The 22,323-nt window shown below is 36.9% G+C and overlaps 2 protein-coding genes and 1 long non-coding RNA gene across 4 annotated transcripts; all 3 read left to right on the top strand.

The window, feature by feature from the left end:
* Nucleotides 1-2,813: 2,813 nt before the first annotated feature.
* LOC148154336 (ladderlectin-like) lies at nucleotides 2,814-4,637 on the top strand. The gene is made up of 6 exons (XM_088015816.1): nucleotides 2,814-2,911; nucleotides 2,976-3,057; nucleotides 3,238-3,347; nucleotides 3,450-3,584; nucleotides 3,669-3,780; nucleotides 4,281-4,637. Exons 2-6 carry the CDS (start codon nucleotides 3,006-3,008, stop codon nucleotides 4,346-4,348), a joined length of 477 nt encoding a protein of 158 aa, XP_087871942.1. The 5' UTR covers nucleotides 2,814-2,911; nucleotides 2,976-3,005; the 3' UTR covers nucleotides 4,349-4,637.
* A 4,363-nt stretch (nucleotides 4,638-9,000) lies between these two features.
* On the top strand, nucleotides 9,001-11,336 carry LOC148154335 (uncharacterized). Its single transcript, XR_015766145.1, has 2 exons — nucleotides 9,001-9,330; nucleotides 9,584-11,336. It is a non-coding gene; the product is annotated as an uncharacterized LOC148154335 (long non-coding RNA).
* A 3,706-nt stretch (nucleotides 11,337-15,042) lies between these two features.
* LOC148154334 (microfibril-associated glycoprotein 4-like) lies at nucleotides 15,043-19,712 on the top strand. Of its 2 annotated transcripts, none has more exons than XM_088015795.1 (7): nucleotides 15,043-15,160; nucleotides 15,243-15,298; nucleotides 16,146-16,298; nucleotides 16,634-16,672; nucleotides 16,961-17,057; nucleotides 18,525-18,695; nucleotides 19,173-19,712. In XM_088015795.1, the coding sequence occupies exons 2-7, from the start codon at nucleotides 15,293-15,295 to the stop codon at nucleotides 19,424-19,426; spliced, it is 720 nt and encodes a 239-aa protein (XP_087871921.1). In that variant the 5' UTR covers nucleotides 15,043-15,160; nucleotides 15,243-15,292; the 3' UTR covers nucleotides 19,427-19,712. The 2 variants fall into 2 exon arrangements, with proteins under 2 accessions (XP_087871921.1, XP_087871922.1); XM_088015796.1 differs by having other exon boundaries at nucleotides 15,065-15,160; nucleotides 15,240-15,298.
* Nucleotides 19,713-22,323: the final 2,611 nt, after the last annotated feature.

Raw genomic sequence — 22,323 nt, 5'->3', positions numbered from 1 at the left:
TCATTAGTCTGTTTTATTATATAACCAGCTAAACTCAGACAGCAGAACTATGAAGATTTTTTTTTTTTGTGGCAACCATTTCTATCTTTGTTTAACACGTCAGTGGGGGGAAAAAAGGAAGTGCAACAAATCACATTCAATTTAGATGAAAGTTGGTAATTTGCCATAATTTGGTTCATCGTCAACTGCAAATATATCACAAGTGGCTTTTAGCTCTTACTTTAAAAGAAACAGACAATGTCTCTTAACAGCATTACCTGAAAATTCCCTTGGAGTAAATCACCATTGAATTCCTTGTTTAAGTCTGACTGAACTTACAATTATGATGAAAATGATCCTGAAACCATGTTGGAGTTGGAAACAACAAGCCTGAGACATCCGACATGTTTTTGGCTGCTTCAGCATGAAATAGTTCATTGGTTTTAGTTGACTGAATGTTTATTTTAGGCCACACAGCAGTCAAAAGACTGTAAAGATGAATGGAAGATAAAGATAGAAAAATATCTTACACTATTCCTGGATCATAAATATTAACCTGAAAGAATTCCAACAGAAAAAAACATATCTAGAAACAGGATATTTATGCGCACACTACCAGAAATAATCTGTTATTTCACTAACTGACCTCACATCAAAGTAAACTTTTCCTGCATTCCTGCGTTAGGTTGAAAATGTTGTAATAATGTTTTAATATTTGTAATCTTCTCAAAGATTAATTCCCAGCAACTGGTGTGTGGCTTCATGGAAAAATCAAGATTTCAACAAAGTTAAAATGAAAAGACTTCACAAGTCTCTTTCAACTGTGAGCGTGTTGTCCTGTGATGGATGGTCTTATTTCCTGAGTGCACCAAACCTTTCGGTCAATGACTGCTGGAGAAACGCACTAAACACAACAACCCTGCAAAGATAAAGCTATAATGTTTTGGCCGTTTTGCAGTTTTCTGGAAGTTTCTTCCATATTTGTGGTGCAAAGAAACTAAATGCTGCTCCTCCATAATTTGGTTCTGGTTCTGGGGATGCAAAGCAAACCAGAACCAGAAGATCTGAGAAGTCTGGAAGGTTGATACAATGGTTTTTAATGTATTTTGGTCACAAAAGTTTAGAATGGAAATTATCAAGTCATACAGAATAGAGGGAAGATGGAAGAGTAGATTTGATTAAAAGTATCTGCTGTGTTGTCCATAATAAAACATGTTGTAATAACATCCAAGGGAGCCAACGGAAACTTTATTTTCTACGATAACTGAGAAATGATGAGACTGAACGGCATCGCTCACAGACGTTGGAAACATTTACACCCCGACTGGTAAGCAGGTCCAGAGTTTATCCTTGATTGTGTGCTGCCTGTTTAACATGTCGAGTCAGACCAAAGTTTTGAAATATTTCACAGGTTTTTTTGCTCCTCTTTCATTTATATAGCATCAATTCACAACAGATGTCATCTCAAGGCACTTTACCAAACAAAAATAATTCATTTCAATTTAAGCAAACATGCATTCCAATTGATTTTGATTCAAAACGGCTAAAAGACGGCAAAACGGCTTTCTTTGGCTAAAAGAGCCAAAGAAAATTTGAAGTTTGTCAAAACAGAAAAAAGAAACTCCAAATATCATTAAAATAAAAATGTATGTATATTTTTAGGTTGTGGGATATGTTCTTGTCTGTTTGTCTTTGTGTGTTTTCTAATGTAGAAAGAAAGAAAATGTCTGTTTCTTTTCTTTCTAGACAGGGAAACAATTTAACATAACTTTACTTTGTGACTAATTTAATAAGATGCAAATAAATATTGTTTTTATTTTAAATTAAATACTTGCTTGAGGCAAACAGAAATTCTAATATATTGCAGTTTCCTATACGGTCAAAAACATTAATATTATTCTTATGTCTATACATTATTAATGCTTTGATAGTGTTTCTCTAAGACTGTCCTGTTCCATTATTTTTAATTTGAGCCTCATGTCTGATAAGCAGAAATAAGGTGATCAGACTTTTTTGGCAGGTCAAAGGTCACCTAGCATGCTGGTGCAGTTGCCTCTGTCACTCTCTCTGCAGCGTTGGGACGTACAATGTAAACTTCAGTGATGCCTTACTGCTGGCCGTGTTGCGACAGACTGGTGACCTGTCCAGGGTGACCTGACCAGGGTGACCCCACCTCTCGCCCGTAACGTTAGCTGCAGAAGCAGCAGCACCTTCAGACCCCACTAAGGGACAAGGATGTACAGAGGATGTACAGAGGATGGATGGATGGATGGATGGATGGATGGATGGATGGATGGATGGATGGATGGATGGATGGATGGATGGATGGATGGATGGATGGATGGATGGATGGATGGACGGACGGACGGACGGACGGACGGATGAATGGATGGATGGATGGATACTCACCAGTGGCAGGTTCAGAACTGATGGGCCTTTTGGAAAATCTCCCAAATCTTTTGTCCGATCTGCTCCTGATGCAGAGTCTCATATCTGAGCTGCTGAAGCTTGGAGCTCCTTCAGCCTGGTCATGTTGTCCTGGTTTCCTCTCTCACTAGTCTCTTTCTTCCACAGTCACTGAGGACGACCTGAGACGAGGCAAACGGCAGTTTACTGTGTTCAATATAAACAGTTTATCTGTTTTTGCCTTTTAAATGTAAAGGTAAAGATAACTGGATGAATTGCACTCTGAACTTTCACAAAGTGTAATTGAAAACAAAAACCACCACCCACATTGAGAAACCGATTGCATAGACTTAGTCACAACTTTAAGTTCCTGTTGAACTAGATGTGAACTATCAGGTCATTTCTACCCATATAATTTCCTCATTTTGTGGATGTAACTAGACTAAAAGCTCTATAAATATCCAGTGATTCTGCAGTAAGGACTGAAGGTTCTGGCTGGATAAGAAGACGGATCATTCTGCATCAGGTTTGCTGATTAGTGCCAATGTCAGTTTCATTAACATGTATGCTTTATTTTGACTTTTCTTCAGCTTGCAAATTTGCATCTTATCATCTCCACCATGAAGTTGTTGGCTGTGTTCCTCCTGGTTTCCTCTGTGGTCGTTCAGGCCAGTGAGTATTAAATAAATTAAAGTACACACTGTGTTATGTCTCGTCAATGTGGGCATTATGTTTTAGAATAAATTTATTGTTGCATCATTTTGATGTTATAATATGTCACAAAATAAAGTTATTCTCAAACTCATGCCACATAAACCAGTTAACTGGAAGCCTGTGTTTGTTTTTCATCAGCACATTTTGACTCGATCCAGACATCCATCACCTGTCCTTCTGGCTGGACTCTGATCAACAGTCGCTGCTTTCTCTATGTTCCCAATGACATGACTTGGGCAAATGCAGAGGTGATTTCCAACAACACTGTGCTCTTATTTCCTGCTGCTCTGCTTTATTTCACAGTGAGAAATAAAACAGACTTCATTTAATTGTTGTGTGTTTATCTGTAGAAAAACTGCCTGTCCATGGGGGCAAACCTTGCATCAGTTCACAACGCGTACGAGTACCATCAGGTTCAGAATCTGATAGCTGCAGCAGGTCACGGGTCCAAAACAGCATGGATTGGAGGCTCTGATGAGGAGGAGGTATTTCTACCAGGATACTTTAGTTGTGAAATATTTTATAAGACATTGAATGAAACATATCATCTGCTGAACTTTGTCTTGCAGGAGAAGACTTGGTTGTGGAGCGATGGAAGCTCGATGATCTACACAAACTGGTGTCCATGGCAGCCTGATAATCGTTTTTCCAGCCAGCATTGTCTACAGATTAATTATTCAGGTAAAGAAAATGTCATGTCTGCTTTTCTGTTGGTATAAGGACTGATGAGTAAAAAGTTTATTTACTTTGCATATAAACTTTTTAGTTGACCTCCACATACAGTTGAAAGCAGAAGTTTACATTTGATCAAACTCATTCAGTTCAAAAGATAGTTATCCATAATACTGACCAAATGTATGTAAACTTCTGAATTTGGAGAAAATTACAAAAGAAATCTCCAAAAAAAATTGTTTTATGGCATTTAGCAGATAGAAATACTTTTGACAATTCAAACTACCTTAAAACAAAGACATTTGGTCTGATTTAACTTCAGACATTGTTTTATATTCTGTGTAATTAAATGTCTGGTTAAAACTGTATATTTACTACATAAACAGCAAAAACGTAAGATAATTTATTGTTGCAAATTAGTTTAGTTAATAATCCTTTTCAGTCATCTTGTTAGGTCACTTCAGGTTTTCATTATGTGATGTTTGACTGATTTGTTGTGTTGCTCATAGATGAAAAGTGCTGGGATGACTCCTGGTGTGATTTCCGTCGGCCTTCTGTCTGCGCCAAAGAGATCTGAAAAAAAGGTTCCCAAAGAGGCCTTATGTGTAAAACAGAACCAGTGGAGGATGAATGCTAGGAGTTTCTGTTTACCTGCCTTTTTGCAACTTTATAAAGATATTTCTGCTTCTTCACTTCATATCATTTCTGTCTTTAATGCAACCTAAGGAATGAAGCGACAAGCAAACAGCAGCTGGATTGTCTCTCTGTAATGAGATCAGACTGAATGAGTTATAATAAAAGATCATCTGAGCAAAACTTTCTTCTGTTCTTTGGCTTAGCAAGAATAAAACTTTGAGGAATCAAAACACGATGGTGTGTGGTTTATTCTGACTATGTGTTGTTCTGTTTTCTTAATTATTTTTAACACTGTGTTAGTTATTACAATATAAATGTCACATTATTACAAGTTTTAGTCAAACTTGAGGTTCTTTCATCAAAAAAGCAGAGAAAAGTTACTTTCTATCACCTGGTGATGTATTTTTGTCTTTACTTTGTCCTGGGACTGCTCTCATTAAAAAGCATGTGTGGAAGAAAGTTTGAAGTCATTTCCTCTGGATTTAATAATTAGTAAAACACTTTCCTATATATAGTTAATGTGTAACAACATTTAAAGTGGAGCTGCTACATGTTGTTTCTTCTAAAATACATCTGAGTTTGTTTGACATGTTGAGTCATTGAGTGGAATGCTTTAATTTAATTTCACACTGATCCATGTAAGATGATATTTCCAGCTTTCGTTAACTAATCTGCTTCGGCTCCAACATTCAGGCTCAAGTTCAACACTTCTGTTTACTTTAGTTATCTCTCTGTCCCATTTGCTTGTAATAATAGTTTGTTCTGTAGCATCTGATGTCAGGCAGGGTTACAGATGTTGATATGTTCAGATGTGTGGTTTTGAAATGCAACAAAGGATAAAAGAGATTCATCTGATACCTTTAAGAGGCAATTAAATTAAACCATTACTAATGTGTAAAAAAAATACCAAAAGGTGAAACTCTGCCACCTGCTGACATCACACAGTAACTGCAGCAGAAAAACATATTTCAAGTCTTTATTTTTTGTCATTTTAATGATTATGACTAAGAAAACAAAACAAAAAAAAAAAGAAGCTTGGCCAGTTAGGCAAACCATAGCAGGCTGTGGTTGGATCGGAGTTGAAAATCCAGCCAATCAGATCGATCAGGAGAGTTACTGTCACAAAGTGACAAAAATGGCCACTAAACAGAGAGCGTCACTTTTCAGTGAGAGCAGTGAAATGAGGAGCTAGCTGTGGCTCTGCAGCACAACCAAAAGATCTTCCAGTAAGTAAAAACTTAAAGAAAAAGACCTGTAGCACATTTTATTTACTTTCACAATAGGAAGAAATACATTAACAGTAAAAATCAGACAGCAGTTCGTTTCATTACTTTGGCTGAATCATAATAAACTGCCTCGTTATGAATTGTAAATCAAAACTAGCTAAACTGGCTGCATTGCTTTTATAGACGCAAGTTATGTTTGTTGTTGTTGAAGGTAGCAAATATTTCAATCACATTTAGCTGTTTAACTCTTACTTTAATGAGATGAGTTTGAATCGGGAGAGGCTGAGCGTTACCACTAGCCAACAGCTGGTGTGGTGGAGAGAAGAGCAGATAGAAAATCAGAAATGTTTGCCTTTAAAACCACAATATTTTCCATAAAAACCCTGGTGCTTTGAACGTTTACCTTAAAGTTAAAACACTTCAACTGCAGCCATATTGGACATGGAAAAACCAGAAAATGCATTGTGGGACACCTTGCTGGTCAATCCTGTCACTTTACTTCAAATGACTTAAGTTTGTTTTGTTTTTAAGGATTTTGTTTGTCTTTGTTTTTCAGTGGACTGACAGGAAAGTGAGATATGAGAGCAAAGAGAAAACTTGTGGCAAAGATCAACGGGTCGAGAGTCGAACCCGTCAGAGCTGGGTCGAGGACCAGGGCCCATCTGTACAGGCTCCACACACTGTACCACCGAACTCAGTCAATTTTTAAAACCTTTGTATCTAAAGAGGCCCTCAACTTATTGAACTCAAGTGCTTAACTACATAAAAAATACATTATCATCTCCTTTGATTGAAGTCAACATTGTATGTAGCATTCACTGGACTTAGTTTTAGTGTTACCAAACCTTGACCAAAGTCTGAGGTCAGTCCTCTGACTGGCAGAATGAGCAAACGCTTTGCCAAGAGCTGCTGGGTTTATCTGAAAAGTTACAACTCTCTAAAAATAAATCCTTATCATTTTGACCCTTATCATATGATGGGGTTTCCACGTTTAGGCTTTTACTTTATTACTTTTTGTTGTTTTAATCTGATTTTAGAATTGATATAATGTGTTACAGCGTTTTTGTCTGAAAACATTAGATAATATTTTATCTAAATATTTTTATCTGAAACTGCTTGTCCTGGAGCAGGAAGAGGAACAGCTTGTCCTGCTCTCTCTCTCCCATCCTCACCTGAGGATGTTAAACTGATAAAGGATTCCAGGATTAGTTGAACATGTTGGCTTAAAAATGTTGCAATTTTCCTATTAACTAAAAAAAATTGCTGTTTGTGATACATCAAAACTTATAATTACTTTTAATATGTACAGCATATGCATATGATGCAATGATGACAAGACCTTAATACGGACATGTTGCTTTAATACTGTCAATCACTGTATTTAGCTTTTCTTAGGTTCGCTGTAGGTATTTATCCAGACTACTGTCTTGAAAATGGAATAAAGTCTATAAATATATAGAACATGCTTAAATAAAGCATGTCTTGTGCATGTTCCCCACTGACAACTTGTAACCATTTTTCCAATTATTTTCCACAAATCACTTTGATCACTGCTCATTTAATAACAAGCAATCAGCAAATCAGTAGCCAGACCCCAGAGCATGGCAGAGCCAACAACTTTGTCCTTCAGGTAAGAGGTGTTTACTTTGGGACAAATTGGGACAAAATGCATCTGGTACTGCTGGTTATTACACTTTTAGTGAGTAATTTATGGTGAAAACAACACTGAAGTATCAACACTGTACTCTAACTCTGAAATCTTAACTCTGGAGACTTTGGTTAGCGTCCTGAGATGGCTGCTCATCAGTTTGTTTGGAACAGTGCGCTCTATCCAATTTCATCATTGGAATTGGATAGAAATTGCTACTTGTGAAAGTAGCAAAATTAAAAGATCTACAAATAGCCAGTGGTTCTGCGGTAAGGACTAAAGGTGCTGGCTGGCTAAGAAGGCAGATCATTCTCCATCAGGTTTGCTGATGAAATGTCTTTTTTGAACCATTGTTTGAATTTTCTTAACATGCATGCTTTGTTTTGTCTTTTCTTCAGCTTGCAAATCTGCATCGTGTCGTCATCTGCACCATGAAGTTGGCTGTGTTCTTCCTCCTTTTCTCCATAATGGAGAAATGTTCACTGGCACATGGTGACGGTGAGTATTTATTATATATAAAGAAACAATAATGTGACAAACATACCAACTCCTGTTTAAAAGATCTAAAGCCCCAGATGATGGCTCTCCTGGTGACGGTCAGTGGATGTTTTTATTTCCTCTACATTAGTGCCCAAAACGTAAACTCTAAAATGTATCTTCTTGTCTAATATTTTATTGAAACATGATGTATTCTCCATATTATTTAGTAGGCTTATCTTAAAATGTCTCCACTGCACTCCACTTTCGGAGTACACACTGACTTATTTCTCATCAATGTGAGAGATATGTTTTCAAATAAATTTAACGTTACATCATTTTGATGTTGCCAACTGTCACAAATAAGAGGCTTGCTATTATGGCTGTAGTAATACAATAATCTCACGATACAATACCCGATACTTACTCTGCTCACAAAACGATATTCATCAAACAATACAATTCAATACACTTTTGCGATTTTCTGAAAGATTTTAGAAGGACAGAGTGATTTTGGTGACTGTTATAGAGTTGGACTGAATTAGTGTAACTGAAAACTGATTAAAAACACCAACTGCACAATACTTGGCTCTGGTTGGACATGAACACACACGTAAAGTCGACAGCTGCACAAAATGAATCAGAAGTGGTGAGAAAACATGTTTCTTTTAATTGAAATAGTGCAAACTGTAAATAAAGTGCACCAAGTACCATGCTCTGAATAGTCTGATACCTTTTTAACCTTGACACTTAACATCTGAAGGAATCACTCTAAGCCTGATGACCTAATCACTCTCCCGGCGAAGCAAGCAGTGAGTGAACAAGGTGACAGTTGGATGTTACGATACTTGCGGATGAATATTGATTTTTTTTCTAGGAAAGAAAATATATCTCAAAATCGACATTATTACACAGCCCTACTTGCTATAAGGCCTTATTGCATTTGTTTGTCAGAACAAGTTAATTTGCTAAGGAGGTCTGTTGAGTGTCCCACTGACTGGACTGCAATCAACAATCGCTGTTTCCGCTACATTGCCGATGTCAAGACTTGGGCTGCAGCTGAGGTGATTTCCAAAAACAATGTTCTCTTAATTTTTTTTTTTTTTTTTTGCTGTCTTTTAATGTACAGTTCTTAATTAAAGTCCAGCTACTTCTTCAGCACATCATTATGTGTTTATCTGTAGAAACACTGTCTGTACTTGGGGGCAAACCTTGCATCAGTTCACAGCCAGGAGGATAACCATCATCTTCTACATAAATCTTGTGCTGTAACATTTTATTGGAGAAAAAATGACCTTAGACTCTTTAAACAACATAAAATAAAATGCAGAACAGGCTAAAATGCTTTATACCAGAGATCGTTTGGTGATCCTGGAACAAATTTAGGATCCACTTGAGAACAGATTTAATTGTCGATTAAATTTTTAGCAGTTCATATGAATGTTGTTGTTTCAGCTCAGTGGATGAGGTCCAGGCCCGTCAGGCTCGCCGTCTTCTCTGTTGAAGTGATAGCTGCAGTTTGCTTTCTTGGACTATGTGTCTTCGGCGTTTGGTGGGCTTGTTCTAAACATGGTAAATCTGAACTTTATTCATTAAATTAACCAAAGTTTAAAAGGATATTGTTAATGCAGTAGTTGTTTGAGTACAGACAAGCAGAGCTGACATTAGAACTGGAAACTCAAGATTTTAAATGTAGAATGTGATTTTTATTCCAATGCTAATTAATGCCTTTACACTGGGCAATAAAATCAGATTCCACTCCTATGAATAAATGTCATCCTAAATTAAGTTTGTTATTTATTTTTGTTTGTTTTTGTCCCTAAAGTTGAGCGGAAGCAGCAAACGCAAGGAATTTCATCGGATCATGAATTAACAAGAGTCACCTGCGAAGACACTCTCCTACTAAACCCACCGAGTGAGACTGATGAGGTCGACAATACAGCAAACAGGACCATCGAGAATCTGCAAAAAGAGTTGGCTGATCTCAAGTTAGAGAACTTCAACAAAGACCAGATTATCCTTAAACTGTTGGGGAAAATCCAATCCAATCCACTGGATTACCCACAATTCTTCAGGTCTTCAGACCACAACTCAGAGAACGGACAGTTTCTTGCCACAAATCAAGACTCCTCAAAACTTCCAAGCTCCCAGAATCAAAGTGGGAATCCCGGTCTTGTTCACACAAAACACAAAGTTGTTCGTAATCTCAGCTGTCCAGCTGTGTTGATTCCAGCACCTTTGGTCAGAAGGGACGAGGAAACCGGTTCCCCTCCCCAAATGGTTCTCTGCACCGACCCACGTAGGAACGCTCGGTTGCTTCAACGCAAACACTCGTTAGGGCTTCTTCCATCTTTTTGTCCTAAAAACACTTACTCTCCTCTTCCTCGTTTACCAGAGCAGTGAAGAATTTTTCAGCAAATAAGTCAAATGTTTCTTCAAAGTTTGCCTCTGAAACATAGGTCTTATGTTTTACAAGAGGATCAACTATGAATTCATGAGGATGATTTTGATACAGTAAACAGAATACATATTTTTGCTATGTGGTAGTTTATTGCAAGATAAATCACTATGAAGTCAAGAAGGCTGAGTGCTTGAGTGGATTTTCCTGCCAGAAAAACCTGCAGGATTTCAACAATTAGAATAAAGTAGAAACTGAACAGAATAAATTCCTTCTTCCAGAGAGGCTATTGTTGCGCAACAGGAAATCAAAGCTTGTACATTCACACAAAAATAAGAATATAAAAATGCTTAAAAGTGGAATAAAGAATAAAACATTTTATTCAACATAATCTGTAGTTATTAAACAAAAACATTAGTTTTATAGAGGATTTTATAAAGTAAAAGCTGCAGATTGACATTTTGCATCATTTTATAATGAATCTGAATAAATGAAATAACACTTTCTTAATGCAGTTTTGATTTTTAGAGTTTTGACATTTTCCTCTGCTGCTTTTTCTACTAAAATAATCTTTGATAGATATCAGAGTTTATCGTAGTGCAGATGAAACAGATTTCTCTAAAGTTTGTTCCTGTTGAAAGATGAAGATTAGAAACTAACGTGATTTCTTAATTGAAATATTCCCTCTCATGCACAGAGGTGGCTTCTGTCCTGCTGCAAAGACATTGGATGTGTGCAATAGTTTATCTCCAAATATGTTACAAATATGTTTTTATTGTAGTTGCATCCAGTTTCATGTTTTTATGCTCCTGCTTTTAAAGTGCACAATTTTATTTTTGTTTTATTGTTTGAAGTAAATGCTGTTCTTTGGTTAACATGTTCAGTTTCTGCACCACTGATCTCTGGGATGGTTTCTAGGGTCTTCCATCTTTTCTCCTGTTCCTGCTGAGCATGTTTATGTAAACTGCTGTATTTAATATATTTATTTTATTTTAAGCAAGTATGTAAGTTATTTCCTTTTGTATATTTTTGTTAATTTGTAGAATAATTTCCACAAATGTTTGTTCATTTATTCAGAATGTAAATTGTAATTATTAAAACTGTTTTATTGGGATATCATGGGGTAGAAAACAACTTTGTGCTTGAATGTAAAATATATTTATTTTTCACCAATGGAAAAGTGCAACGTCTTCATTATGAGCAGGTTTAATCAAGCAGAAGGAAAACAAAGATGAGAAAAATAACTAATAATAATTAACTGTTGCAGAACTCAATCAGCAAATAGAAACTTATGAAATTATTGAAACCTGCAGGAATCGTATGATGCATAAGCTGTTTAATCAAATGAAACTGAAACTGTGAGTTTCTTTATTTTTGCTGTTTTCTTTAAATATGTTCCTTGGAGCAGCTGCAGGAAGAGGCTCCTCCTAGGCGCGGTTGTATCTTTGTGAACCCTGAATGTTTTACCGCAGGCTGAACTCATCGCCTCAGCGCTCACTGCGAGTCTTCTTCTAGTTATCTGAAATTTGGAAAGAGGAAACTGAATGTTGCTGCATTAAAGTGGAATCCACCCTTTTGACCTCCAGTTTCAAACTATTTACCAATTGACTTGTTTTCAGCGTCGCCTCAGTCTTAATTCTACAGCCAGGAACATGACCCGAGTTATTAAACTATTTTAGTCTAAAGTGAAAACATGCTGACTAAATGAATAAGATGTAAATTAATATTTTCTTATTTTAAATGAAGTATTTGCTTGAGGCAAACAGAAACTAATTTATTGCAGTTTTCTATACGGTCAAAAACATTAATATTATTCTTATGCCAATACATGATTAAAGCTGTGATAGTGTTTCTAAGACTGTCCTGCTCCATTATTTTAATTTGAGCCTCATGTCTGATCACCACACATGAGGTGACCAGACTTTATTGACAGGTCAAAGGTCACCTAGCATGCTGGTGCAGTTGCCACTGTCACTCTCTCTGCAGCGTTGGGACGTACAATGTAAACTTCAGTGATGCCTTACTGCTGGCCGTGTTGCGACAGACTGGCGACCTGACCAGGGTGACCCTGCTTCTCGCCAGGAACATTAGCTGGAGAGGCAGCAGCCCCTCCAGACCCCACTGAGGGACAAGGGTGTACAGAAAATAAATAAATAAATAAATGAATGAATGAATGAATGGATGAATGGATGAATGGATGGATGGATGGATGGATGCTGGCCGTGTTGCATTGATGGGCCTGGGACTAAATGTAGATGCTCACATCAGAGCTATGCGCTCTCCCTCTTGATAAAAGCGAATTATTGAATGCTAAATACCCTCCATGGGTTTTGAAAGAAATGTGGTAGTAACAACCTTTCCAGCATGTCAATGATCTTCTAATGACCCATCATTGGATCCAGGTGTGCTAAACCAGGGACAGAACTAAAACATGCAGCATGCCGGCCCTCCAGGACCCACTTTGGGGGCCACTGACAGAAATTAAACATACTCACCAGTGGCAGGTTCAGAACTGATCGGCCTTTTGGAAAATCTCCCAAATCTTTTGTCCGATCTGCTCCTGATGCAGAGTCTCATATCTGAGCTGCTGAAGCTTGGAGCTCCTTCAGCCTGGTCATGTTGTCCTGGTTTCCTCTCTCACTAGTCTCTTTCTTCCACAGTCACTGAGGACGACCTGAGACGAGGCAAACGGCAGTTTACTGTGTTCAATATGAAGAGTTTATCTGTTTTTGCCTTTTAAATGTAAAGGTAAAGATAACTGGATGAATTGCACTCTGAACTTTCACAAAGTGTAATTTAAAACAAAAACCACCACCCACATTGAGAAACCGATTGCATAGACTTAGTCACAACTTTAAGTTCCTGTTGAACTAGATGTGAACTATCAGGTCATTTCTACCCATATAATTTCCTCATTTTGTGGATGTGACAAGACTAAAAGCTCTATAAATATCCAGTGGTTCTGCAGTAAGGACTGAAGGTTCTTGGCTGGCGAAGAAGACGGATCATTCTGCATCAGGTTTGCTGATCAAATTTCTTATCTTTTTTGTGCCACTGTGAATTTTTCTTAACCCTCTATGGCATGACTTTTTGTTTTTTTGGGGAAAAAATATTTTCCTGCATTCTTTGGGAGCTTGTTGGTCCCTAATTACATATCAATCATAAAATCGGACCCTGACATCTCCCGGAACCGGATTTGGGTTTGTTGCCTCAGGGCAACATTGCGCTACAAGGGGTCTAAAACTCCAAGTTTTCTACAGTGATTATGAGAAATGAAATACAAATCAAACAAAAACTATATTCATAAAATACTTTTTTTTGACAAAAATAAATGAGACATGGTTCCAAATCACCAAATATAAAATAAAGAACTAACTTTCATTAATGAATGGTACATTTGCACAAATTACTAAAACGAGCATTTGTATGTTTGTACATGTGTATGGTTGGCAGAGTTAGAATCACTAAGGATGTTGAAATTAGTCTTTTTCCCCATTATATGCTAAACATCAGGAAGGAATTGCTTGCTGATGTGAAAAAAAGTGTGTATCACATTTTTGGCACTTGATTATTGGTGTACCTGGGAATCACCATCTGGTTATCTGATTATCTATGGGTTGTAGCGACCAGATTCACATCAGTAACAGGACTTAGGGCTCCAGGTTCTTTTTATAAGAGTTTGTAGTTCTGATTTTTTGTTAGAATTTGAGCCAAGCAAAGGACAACATTTCCACCAGCTCCCATATCTGGTAGATTTGGTGGTGGTACGGCTCGCCCTGTGTAGGTTGTAAGGAACACCATCTACTCCAGTCACGCAAGGTTCCCTCAAGACCCATATTTTTGGGTTTGGCAGGTATTGCTTCAGTCTTTGCCTGCCTTGGAATAAGTACATTAGTTCACTGATGACCAGCTTATCTCTCTTTGGGACTGAAGTCAGTTTTGAGGATAAACAACCAATGAAACAATGGTTGTACAGTGGATCCTCATGTCTTCATTGGGAATGACCCCAGCTTATGAACCATGCACATTTTGTCCATGAAATGATCTTGCATCCATCTCCTGTTGCTGTTAGTCAATAATAAAGTAAAAAAAATTGACTGTGATAATTATTTTGTAATCAATTGAATATCATCACATTAGAATAATATTGTCTGAGCAAAAGGGCCCTAACTGCGCAATGTTGCCCTGAGGCAACAAACAAAAAAAACCACAGTTTTAGCATATAAATTATTAAAAAAAATTGTCTTGAAATGATCTATAATGCTTCTTTACATACTCACAGATATGGAAATATTTTTAGTTAGAGTGACCCAAATTTAAACATGAAGAAAAGTGATGTATAACTTACAAGTAGGAGGCAAGGTGTAGCATGCACCTCTGCTTCATAAAAAGGACTGCTCCTCTTCTAAATAAAAGGTCACATGAACCTCGATACCTCTTTTGTTTGGACAAAATTATGTCTGAAGGTATTTTAAATCATTCCTCCCAAAAAATAAAATAAAGGAGCAACGTGAGGTACAGAAATGTGGTTTGTTGCCTTAGAGCAACGGTATGCCATAGAGGGTTAGGCAAATTAAAAACTTTTTATAAATAGTTTCTAAACTATCCCAGTTTATTTACATTGCTTAAACAGTTGGGTCAGACTGGTACCAGGACACAGAAGCTGGTCCATTGAATTAAAGGCCTGATGCCACAGCTGAGAGAAAAGAGCAAATATTTCTTGGAAGCCTGTCGTGATGAATCTTTGTTTATATCTTCCTTAGACTGATGTCCCAGTGCTTTTCACGCTCAGCCAAGATCCTGCATCCTGTATCCCATATTTGTATTTGTTTGTAAAATGATGAAGCCAAACTGGTTTTCTTCATTAGCTGATGTTTAATTTAGATTTCTGATAATCAGGTGAGGTGACACATCATCACATTTGCAGGCATAAATAACGGTGACTGAAATTCAGAGACACAGAGCAGAAGCAGAAGTTTTGAATCAAGTTCATTCCAGCTGCAGGTGAGAGATGAACGAATGAATTCATTTAAACTGTTTTTCACCACTAAACTTTATTTATTTTTATTGTATTACATTTCAGCAGTGATCCACACTGACTCCAGGTTTTCAGTTTTATCCAGTTCAACAGTAAGGATGAAGGTAAGCTTGTATTTTCAACTGTAAAGATTCTTGGGTAAATCAATCATCACTGTGAAGATGAATATTGTAGGTCAGCTAAAAGTCGCAGGTCCTTGAGGCTTGGAGTTTTCCACTCGTGATCCAAGTAAGAACAATCTCAGAGACATTAAGGATAAAATTTTAACAAATTATGAAACATTAGTGCTCAATAAAATATGTAACAAAAAAAAAAACATTTGCATTGCTCTTTGATTATTTGAAATGTTACAGTAGCCATTTGTTTAAAAACTCCCTGCATATAATTGGCTCTGGAAAAACCATTCCTGAACAGGATTGGTCAAATGAGTTGAACTGGAGTTATTGCATAATGAATAAAACCATTAAGACAGAATCTGCCTTAGTCTGAGAGTCTGAGGCTGCAAATCTGGCAGCACAACATGCAGGACAAGGAACAGGGATCAGGTTTAATCTGACTAGATGGATGTTAATCAGTTAATCTGACTAGATGGATGTTAATCAGGTTTAATCTGACTAGATGGATGTTAATCACTTAATCTGACTAGATGGATGTTAATCAGTTAATCTGACTAGATGGATGTTAATCAGAGTTAATTTGACTAGATGGATGTTAATCAGGTTTAATCTGACTAGATGGATGTTAATCAGAGTTAATTTGACTAGATGGATGTTAATCACTTAATCTGACTAGATGGATGTTAATCAGGTTTAATCTGACTAGATGGATGTTAATCAGTTAATCTGACTAGATGGATGTTAATCAGGGTTAATCTGACTAGATGGATGTTAATCAGGGTTAATCTGACTAGATGGATGTTCTTTGATGCTCAGAAGTTGCCATGTCTTCTAGCTGTCATCAGTTCTCCTCCTCTTGGCTCCACTGCTGGTCAGCTGTGCAGAGGTCAAACTGCCAGCTGACTGTAATGACCTCTACAATGTGGACAATAAACTCCCCAGTGGAGTGTACACCATCTATCCAAGTGGATCTACATCTGCTGTTCAGGTGAACTTTAAGTTTGGTTTGTTCATGAGAATGAAGATCCAGATTAGAGTTCTGTGCATCACCAAACCTGACTGGAGGTTAATCTGCCTTCAATGTGACTCGTCTTCACACATATTACTTAAACTGGATATTTGAAACTTAATTTCTTGATGTTTAATATGTTGTTGATTCAGTTCAAGCTCCAGTTTGTTTCACCTGCAACTAAAGCAGTTATTTATTGAGATGACATTTTATTTAATTATAAGTTCACATGTTACTGAGACAGTAATAATATATATTGTTCCACTATATATTATATCTACTGCAGCCCAATTAATCTGTGTGTTTGTGTGAAGGCTTACTGTGACATGACCTCAGAGGGAGGACGCTGGACGGTGAGTGTCCACATCTACTCAACATGAACTCTGATTGCAGAACAACTTGGTTTATCTGAAGGTTCCTGGAGGTTTTCATCCAACAAACATCAAGTCCTGTTGAAAGAAGAGTCTTTATTTTCTTTCCTTTTTCACCTCCCTGTTAAAAATAAGACTTAGTAAATGTTGTCATGTTAAATATTGATTATTGATATCAATTCAGAGTTGGTAAAACCCACTTCCTTTTCAGCCTGAGTGTGTAAGTGAGAAATTAGTTCACTCCTTGAACAGATTCCTTTGTTTGTCCAGGTTTTCCAGAGGAGGATGGACGGCTCCGTAAACTTCTACAGGCCCTGGGCCGAGTACAAGAGAGGCTTTGGAAACGCTGCTGGAGAGTACTGGCTGGGTGAGACACAAACCTGAACAGTCAATGTGTGGTTTGTTTATTTAATTTGGACAATAATAACATAATTATAGCTACATTTGTCAACATCTGTTTATTTTCTAGACTCACTTCTTCACTATTGTGTTGCTAAGTGATGGTGTGCAGGTGCAAGTCAAAAAGTTTGAATATCGTGAAAAAGTTGATTTAAATCAGTAATTGAATTCAAAAAGTATCATTTGTATATTATATTCATTCTCTACACTCAGACTGATATATTTCAAATGTTTACTTCTCTTAGTGTTGATGATTATTGCTGACACAGTGGCGTTGGGCCGGGGGGGCGGGGCTAATAACTGGGCCCTTTATACCCAAAATAATCAACTCATGAAAACATGATTTTATAAAATACTAATAAAAGCCACTCATATTTGTTGTAAAAATACTCCAATCTACCTACTTTACAATCTGTTCATAAGTATCTGACTGATGACGTTGTGGATGGTTAGTAATGTGTTTTACCCAGAATACACTTGGAGACAATATTGGCAATCAACTTATAAACTTGTATGTCATAAGGTTAAATGTAAGAGTGAAAATAAAGCCAGTCATGTAGCACAATATTTTATTCAATATTTTACACCGACTTCGTCACTAAAATCAGTCGGTCTTGTAAAGTTTTTAGCAACCATGAGTCAACAATGGCGGCGGCAGCCTACTATATGATCTACTGGATGACTCCTTTATATAATCTATATGCACCGTACTCAACAGGAGAGTGCCCACCTCAGCCCTCATCAGACGTGACACAGACTTGGATCTCTGAAGTCATATTCTGCCTCCCATCCTGGCCCTCCCCAGGGGCTGCTGCCCCCCTAGCCCCCCATAGCTCCGCCCCTGTGCTGACAAACAATTAAAACTACAAATTCAGTATTTCAGAAAATTAGAATATATCAGGATAACCACAACCTGGAGGGCATTGTGAAACAAAACCCATTTAGAAATGTAGAGTGGAGTAAAACTGGAGTCAGTGCTTCAAGAACCATCACACACAGAGGTCCAAGGTCAACACAGCCATCTGCCAGGAAGTTTTAGGGCACTTCCAGCTGCTGACCAACTTTATGGAGATGCAGATTTAATTTTCAAACAGGACTTGGGACCTGCACACAGAGCCAAAGTACCTGGTTTAAGGATCAGGGGGTACCTGATCTTAATTGGCCAGCAAACTCACCTGACCTTAACGTCATAGAAAATCTCTGGGGTATCATGAAGAGGAAGACACAATAGTGAAGACCCAACAATTCAGAAGAGCTGAAGGTCACTATCAGAAAAATCTGGGCTCTCATATCACCTGAGCAAAGCCACAGACTGATTGACTCCATGCCACTCTGCATTGCTGCAGTAACCTGAGCAGAAGGAGACCCAACTAAGTACTTAGTGTGTGAAAGTCTCAGTAAAAATCCAATTTTAATGGTTTTCATGTCTGTGCAGGTCTTGATAACATCCATGAGTTGACACGACTTCAGAACCAGGAACTGATGGTCGACATGGAGGACTTTGAAGGAAACAAAAAGTTTGCCCTTTACTCCTCATTTAAAGTTGATGCCGAGTGTGACGGTTACCTGCTGCATGTGAGTGGTTTCAACAACAAAGGGGGCGCTGGTGAGTCATGAGAAAACCTCATCCTAACGTTACTAGACAGGATGGATGGATGTGTTATTACATATGTATAACATCTATAATATTAATAAAGCTAATTTGCTATAATTAGACCATTCAGGATTCATAAGAAACCACTTCCATTGGATTAAATGTGTTGTGTCAGTGATATCTATACCCAGAGTTTGTTCTTATGGTTCTGAAGCAAACAGATTGATGTTGGCAGGTCACAGCAAAAAACCTGATCAAAGTAAATTTAATTGATCTCACTGCTAATAGTCTAGTAAGAGATTAACATAACTTCTTATGATGTATTTCACAAAACATAAACAACTTTTTACAAAACCAGTATTTTTTTTAATATATAAAAATTACAATCTTATTTTTGTCTGATGACAGTTTTTTTTTCAATATTTAAGTTTTCAACTCATTGTCTATTTTTATTCATATAGTTTTCATGTCCTGTAATGATTTCTGCAGGAGACAGCCTTGCCTATCACAACGGACAGAAATTTTCCACCTTTGACAAAGACCAGGACCCGCCGAGCGGCAACTGTGCCAAATCCTATCTGGGTGCTTTCTGGTACAATAATTGTCACCATGCAAACCCTAATGGGGTTTATCGCTGGGGGGCTGACAAGACTCTCCGTAATGTTGGAGTGGAATGGTATCACTGGAAGGGATATGATTACTCCCTGAAGAGCATCAGCATGAAGATTCGTCCTGCCAACTAAATCTGCAGGTCAAACATCCAGCAAAAAATGATGAGTTGCTTTTTCTTGTAATCAGTCGTCATATTTTACCTTAAACACAAGTCAAAAGTTGATATTATTACGTCTAAATATAATCCAGTTGATTGTGCTTTAAATCTTTGGTGATAGTTTGCTACTGTAATCAGTTTCTCTCCTGCTCTGTGATAATAAATAAGAAGCAAGCAGCAAACAGAATCAACAAATAAAATAAATCATGAAATCTCTGTAAACAAAATTAAATTAAATAAAGGGATAATTGCAACCAAAACACCGGACTGAAAACTTTTATTATTCAGTTTTTGGTAAAATGAGAGAAAAGAGAAAAAATATAAATCAAACAAATGAAAATGATTGAGTTTCTTTTAATTTATCATGCGATTAATTGATCTATTGTCAAGTGCCCTATAATTTCATGGCTTCCTACACTTGAAAAGGAGGACTTGAAGACTTCAGGAATTCACTCAATCTTTTTTATTTTCACCAATGAGTGAGAACCAATGAACAGAACAGGTGAAAAACCTACAAAACACATACAAAATATTTTAACATACATTTTAGACATTTGGTTCAAAGTTAATAATTTATCTTAATGACTAATTTCATTTTTAACCTTAAACATACATTTCTTTTACAATTTTAACCATAAATTCACAGTATTAAATTATTAAATTTCATGTCTGGTTGAATTTGAATCAACAAATCCACACATTTTAGAATTAGTTTTTTTTTTTTTTCTTTTTTTTAGGACATAAGGTTTTTTACATTAGATATCTTAACATACATTTAGTGGAACCAAACTATAAAACTAGCAGTGCAAACTGTTACTTCAATAAATTCTTCATTTCAGTTCTCAAATGTGAAACTACAGTCAAATTACATTCAATTGAGCCCAGTTAGTGGCTCACCGGTAGTCCTTATAAGTCCTTTTCCATGAAATGCTGCTTTGGAGGCTGTTTGCGCCTTCCTCAGCTCTGTTGCAAAACCAGTAAAATGGTTGGTGGATTCCTTATATACCTGAGTTGAGGGTGCTGCTGATTGGGCCAGATTTCTTTCACCTGCTGAGAAGTGCTGCAGAGTGGCATACTAATGTGTGTGTGTGTGTGTGTGTGTGTGTGTGTGTGTGTGTGTGTACACACACAAATGTCTATTCATGCACCCACATCTGAACTAATGAGCAGATCTGCGCAACATCTATTGTTTATTGTGACAGGCCTTGTTGTGTTATATAAAACAATTCTATTTTTATTTTTGCAAAATAAAATCATTAAAAACAGAAAATGAAACTAATTAAAAACAATGAACATTTTTCAGTCTTATAAATAACCAATTGAAAAGTATGAAATATGTTGGTATAATGAGCCCTTTGAACAAATAATTGGACCAAATCTCCAGTTTCCATGCATTTATCTTCAGCCGCATTGATTACTGCAACAGCGTCTTCACAGGTCTGACTAATAAATCAATCAAACAGCTGCAGCTGATCCAGAAGCTGCTGCTGCTGTTCTGACTAAAACCAGGAAGATAGAGACATAACACCAGTTTTAAAGTCCCTACACTGGCTCCCTGTAGCCTTTAAATCTCAACTTAAAACCCTGTTTAGAGTTGCTTATGGCTAAATTAGGATTAGAGTGGGTTTTGATGTCTTTGATGTTTTTACTTTTACTTTTTATCTATTATTAATTTATTTTTATTTCTCTTTCTCACTGCCTACGTTTTAATGATGTAAATGATGACGTCCCAGTTAAACGGCGTTTAACTGGGACGTTTAATAAGGTGGTGGTTTGAGGTGGTGAGGAGAGACCACCTCAAAGCAAAAAATGATGAGTTGCTTTTTACTAAAATAAAATGCAATCATTAGATTGAAATCAACCAAAGGTTGACATGATTTCCTCTAGCTTTAATGTAATTCAGTTGATTGTGCATAAATTTTATTTGGTGAGGGTTTGCTGCATGTATCCACTTTTCTTCTGCTCTATAATAATAAATAAGAAGCAAATGGCTATGTTTGATTCTTTTATTACTTTTAAACACACACAAAACAAACCGTTAAACCAGTTTTAAAATAGAAATTGTCTGAAATGTAAACATCTTTAGAAAATAAGTTCTTGGTTGTATTGAATTGATTTGAATTGTGTGAAACATCTTTTCTGCACCACTAGAGGGAGCACCTGTATAACTATCGCACAGGTCAGGAACCTCTTCAAAGCCACAAGTTATTTTTCTCATGTTTCTACTGAACTACAGTCATCTAGAACAGTAAACTTATTAAATCAATATCCTCATGTTTACTTTTGCTTTTTAGTTTTTCATAGAAAAACTTAAACATTAAACATAAGAAATTAAACAAAGAAGTTTTTGCACTAACCCATCAATCTCTACAGCTTTGCTCCAGAACTGGTTCCTATTGTTTGTGTTTCCCCCTGACTCACAATATCATTTTAAAAAACATAATACTTAAATCTTAGCTTAATCCATTACAGTTTTGGCTGCAAGAAAATTAAGACGAGGTTCACCTTCTAACATGGTGACACTAATGTTACCATCACTGACCTCTAGGGGCTCTCTTCATGTTTGAGAGCTTTTCCTCCTCCATGTTTCATGTCTTTCTTACTGTCACAGATTCTCACATTAAGAGCTTCATCTCAAAACACCACATCTTTTTCCGCAGCCTCTGCGAATCAAAGCTTAAAACTTCCCTGTGCCTGTTCTTTTAGAAATGCTTGTTCATTAGAACGAGAGGTCAAATATATCTGCATTTGTCTAAAAAGTATAAAAATATTTATACTAAAAAGATCGCCAAATGCTGAAAATGTCACTGAGCAGATGAAGGAACATCAGAGACCTGAAAATCTACCTGAGAGTAACACTAGAAAATAATC

The sequence above is a fragment of the Poecilia mexicana genome, unplaced genomic scaffold (assembly GCF_051168715.1).
Source record: "Poecilia mexicana isolate PSO_F unplaced genomic scaffold, ASM5116871v1 scaffold_18, whole genome shotgun sequence".
NCBI classification, from domain to species: domain Eukaryota; kingdom Metazoa; phylum Chordata; class Actinopteri; order Cyprinodontiformes; family Poeciliidae; genus Poecilia; species Poecilia mexicana.
Note: the sequence above shows the minus strand (reverse complement) of the source record. Positions and strands in the feature narration are given on the sequence as shown.

Excerpts from the sequence above, each read along its gene's own strand:
- LOC148154336 (XM_088015816.1), top strand. The coding sequence starts at position 3,006 with ATGAAGTTGTTGGCTGTGTTCCTCCTGGTTTCCTCTGTGGTCGTTCAG. Across the intron at positions 3,058-3,237 it reads CTCTGTGGTCGTTCAGGCCA|CACATTTTGACTCGATCCAG; the intron begins GTGAGTATTAAA and ends GTTTTTCATCAG. Across the intron at positions 3,585-3,668 it reads GAGGCTCTGATGAGGAGGAG|GAGAAGACTTGGTTGTGGAG; the intron begins GTATTTCTACCA and ends TTTGTCTTGCAG.
- LOC148154334 (XM_088015795.1), top strand. Across the intron at positions 16,299-16,633 it reads GATCTACATCTGCTGTTCAG|GCTTACTGTGACATGACCTC; the intron begins GTGAACTTTAAG and ends GTTTGTGTGAAG. Across the intron at positions 17,058-18,524 it reads TGCTGGAGAGTACTGGCTGG|GTCTTGATAACATCCATGAG; the intron begins GTGAGACACAAA and ends ATGTCTGTGCAG.